We start from the raw sequence: 3,607 nt of genomic DNA, 5'->3' as shown, positions 1-3,607 counted from the left end.
GACTGCTCGACGATTTCTTGACGCAACAGCTATACAGTTTAAGATCAAAATAAGAGGGTTCTTGTACAAGAACCATCATAAATCGAAGTATATTGTTCAACCAAATTTAAATCTATGAGAAATTACACAAAACATCGATCTGCCACTAAGCGTATCCTTCACATTGCATAAAAAACCCCAAATTTCTAAGACCTAGAACTATAGAGAATAAGAAGTGTGACGACCGAACACCCAAGAACACCAAACCGAAATTGAGGATCTAAGGATTTTGGTGTTTGCATTGGTTGTGTTGGTGTGTGAATCTTGATTAGAGGCCACAAAACAGTATAAAAGCAACAAAGGAGAAGGATCAAGTAGATTCACAATACCTCATTCAAAAGAAAGAAAGAAAACCCAGAATTTCGTTCAACCTAAGCAAGAACACCCAAGAGGTTCGTAGATTTTGAAGGAAACTTACCTCAAGATGGATTTTGGAGGTAGATTTGAAGTGCCAAGACCCTTGGAAACTTGGGAGGAGTCGGAAAACATTCTTCGTGGTGCATGGGAAGTCTCCCTTGCAAAATGGTTGAGCTTTGAAATAAGGAAGTAAAGACCCGAATGGGTCATTTTAAGTTAAAATCAGGACCGGCAGGAGCAGACCCAGCAGGACAGGCAGAAGCAAGTGCCGGTCCCTGAGACACTGTTCATGCCGGTGGAATTTCCCGAGAGGGATCGGCACATGTGACTGGCAGGAATCACCTGGCCACCTATCTGCCGGTCCTGCCCATGAGGTTTTTGTCGGTAAAATAAATAAATAAATAAAATACATATATATATATATATACACACATGTACAATATATATAACAATGATTATAATAAATCAAAAGTAAAATGAGTATGTACACATAAATGTAATAATAATAATAACATAAAATAAAATAAAATAAGTACATCAAACCTTTATTTTTTTATTTTTTTTATCCCTTAGTTATAACCTTGTGGGACCCACCTCTTGTACCATGACATGTATGCATGCCCTAGTGTTTTACTCATGCACGATTGAATGCGAGCAATGCAACAGTTGCAATTGATTTCATGTATTATTCTAATAATGTCAAAATTATTTTCTATTCTTAGGGATTCGAGATGGTTCAAACTTGGCAACGACAAGCCGGGGATCCCGTTGTGCCAAATTATGAGATAGTTGTAAACCCCGACCCGGCCGATTCACCCCCTCCTCTACCTCAAGCTGCCAGCCGGGCTGTCTGAACTTTAAGCACTTCCATTCCTCCTCCATGGCTGGGATTATCGGTTCACGAGGTCACCACACTTGTGGGTGACATTCTTAGAGGCTTTCGGGAGGAACAAAGGCAATAGATGGAGACCATGATGATGCAATCGGAGCAACGTCAAGAGCGTCTCTTGGCCCAAATTGGAACCCAGTTTCAGGCTGCCACTGCTGGTCAAGCGCCTTAAGTCAGAGCTGCTTCTCCATCACCAACAGTTCATGCAGGGGTCGCTATACCACCTCCCTTGGTGTATCACCCACCTCCTGTTGGGCAGTAGGCTCTACCATTCGTGAACCCGATGATTCCAATTGTTGAGCGATTTCAAAAGCTCAAACCTCGCACCTTCGCCAGACTCATCGATGATTTGCTCCTCCCCTCTAAGTGGGTCCAACAAATGGAAAAGATTTTTGATTTCCTTGGCTGCACAGAAGAACAAAGGATAGCTTGTGCTGGTTTTCAACTAGAGGGCGATGCTGAGGCTTGGTGGAAGAGTACTCGACCCAACCTCATGGCTCTTCATCCCAACCTCACTTGGGACCAATTCAAGACTGCCTTCTATGAGAACTATTTCCCTAGGAACTTCTGGGAAAAGAAGGAAGCAGAGTTTATGTCACTCGTTCAGGGGTCGAGGTCGGTACTAGAGTACCAACAGAAATATGAGGAATTACACCACTTTGCTCCTCCTTATCTTAGAGATGACTAGGGGAAGGCGAGCAGATTTGAGAGAGGCCTGAGAAACATTGTTGGGGCCATAGTGTTGACTCATAACCTTCAGCGGTACGCCGAAGTGGTTCAAATGGCAAAGTCCATCGAGGATCAACAGAATGAAACTCCTCACCCGCAGTCCAGTACCGGAAAGCGGCCTGCATCCTTGTTGAGCACTCAGGGGCCTAGCAAGTATCCTCGACTCTATTATGTCAACCCTGCACCATTTCAGTATAGGAGGCCTGAGACACCTCAGCCCACCAAGCTTGCACAGTCGTCAGTTGCATCTCAACCATCCGTACCAGGAGACCGTTGTTATAACTGCAGCCAGTATGGGCATTTTTCCAAATCTTACCTGGGGAAGAAGCCAGAGTTGTCACATTCTCCAGCTTTGTCACATTCTCCAGCTCATCCACCTATGCCCCGTTCTATCAGCCGTGCCATTCAGCCTTACACAGGCAACAGGTTCCCCGGGCAGGTGTATGCTGTCACCAAGGAGGAGGCGGCAAGCACACCAGGAGTGGTGATTGGTATGACAGCTACCTCATCAACAATAGTTTTTACTTGTCATTCTATTTATCTATGCATGTATACCACGAGATTAATTTGGATCTTGTGTCAGGGACCTTAACAATCTCTAATTCACCTGCATATGTGTTATTTGACTCGGGGGCATCCTGTTCGTTCGTGTCTCCTGCTTTTGTGAAGGAGATGCACATTTACCCAAAGAATCTAACTCAGGGACTAGCAGTTAGTACACCTACAGGCAATGTTGTGAAACTGGATATGGTTTATGAACCCTATACAGTGGAAGTATGTGGTCAGAAGATGACAGTTCGCCTCATCGAACTCGACATGACCGACTTCGATGTTATTCTTGGAATGGATTGGCTGGCGGAATACCAAGCCAATGTAGTGTGTGCCAAGAAGCAGATTGTCTTCAAGCCTAAGGGGGGGGGGAAGAAATTTACTTTTGTGGGAGACCAAAAGCGACATAAAAAGTTGATTATCTCCGCTCTCCAAGCACAGAGATTGATGGATTCAAGCTATCAAGGTTATCTTGCCTCGGTTATGGACACGCTGTAGTGAAGGAGTATCTGGATGTGTTCCCAGAGGACTTAACAGAGTTACCTCCCGATCGGGAAACAGAGTTTGTGATAGATCTAATCCCAGGGGCCGCACTGGTCTCAAAAGCCCCATATAGGATGGCCCCCACAGAGTTGAAAGAACTACAAACCCAGTCACAAGATTTATTGAAAAAGGGTTTATCCGACCCAGCGTGTCCCCTTGGGGGGCACCGATCCTCTTTGTTAAGAAGAAGGACGGCAGTATGCGAATGTGCGTAGATTACAGAGAGCTTAATAAGCTAACCATCAAGAATTGGTACCCACTGCCAAAGATAGATGACTTGTTTGACCAGTTGCAAGGCGCAAAGGTCTTATCTAGGATTGATTTGAGATCTGGTTACCACCAACTCAAGATCAGGGAAAAGGATATCAGTAAGATAGCATTTAGATCTCGATATGGACATTACGAGTTCTTGGTGATGTCATTTGGGTTAACCAATGCCCCAGCTGCATTTATGGAATTGATGAATTGAGTGTTTCAAGACGTATTGGACAAGTTTGTCAT

General features: G+C 44.4%; 1 protein-coding gene across 1 annotated transcript; it reads left to right on the top strand.

The window, feature by feature from the left end:
• Window positions 1-1,568: 1,568 nt before the first annotated feature.
• Window positions 1,569-1,973, top strand: LOC122668589. Its single transcript, XM_043865134.1, has one exon. The coding sequence runs from the start codon at window positions 1,569-1,571 to the stop codon at window positions 1,971-1,973; it is 405 nt and encodes a 134-aa protein (XP_043721069.1).
• The last annotated feature ends 1,634 nt before the right edge of the window (window positions 1,974-3,607 follow it).

This window comes from Telopea speciosissima, chromosome 7 (assembly GCF_018873765.1).
Source record: "Telopea speciosissima isolate NSW1024214 ecotype Mountain lineage chromosome 7, Tspe_v1, whole genome shotgun sequence".
Classification (NCBI taxonomy): domain Eukaryota; kingdom Viridiplantae; phylum Streptophyta; class Magnoliopsida; order Proteales; family Proteaceae; genus Telopea; species Telopea speciosissima.
Note: the sequence above shows the minus strand (reverse complement) of the source record. Positions and strands in the feature narration are given on the sequence as shown.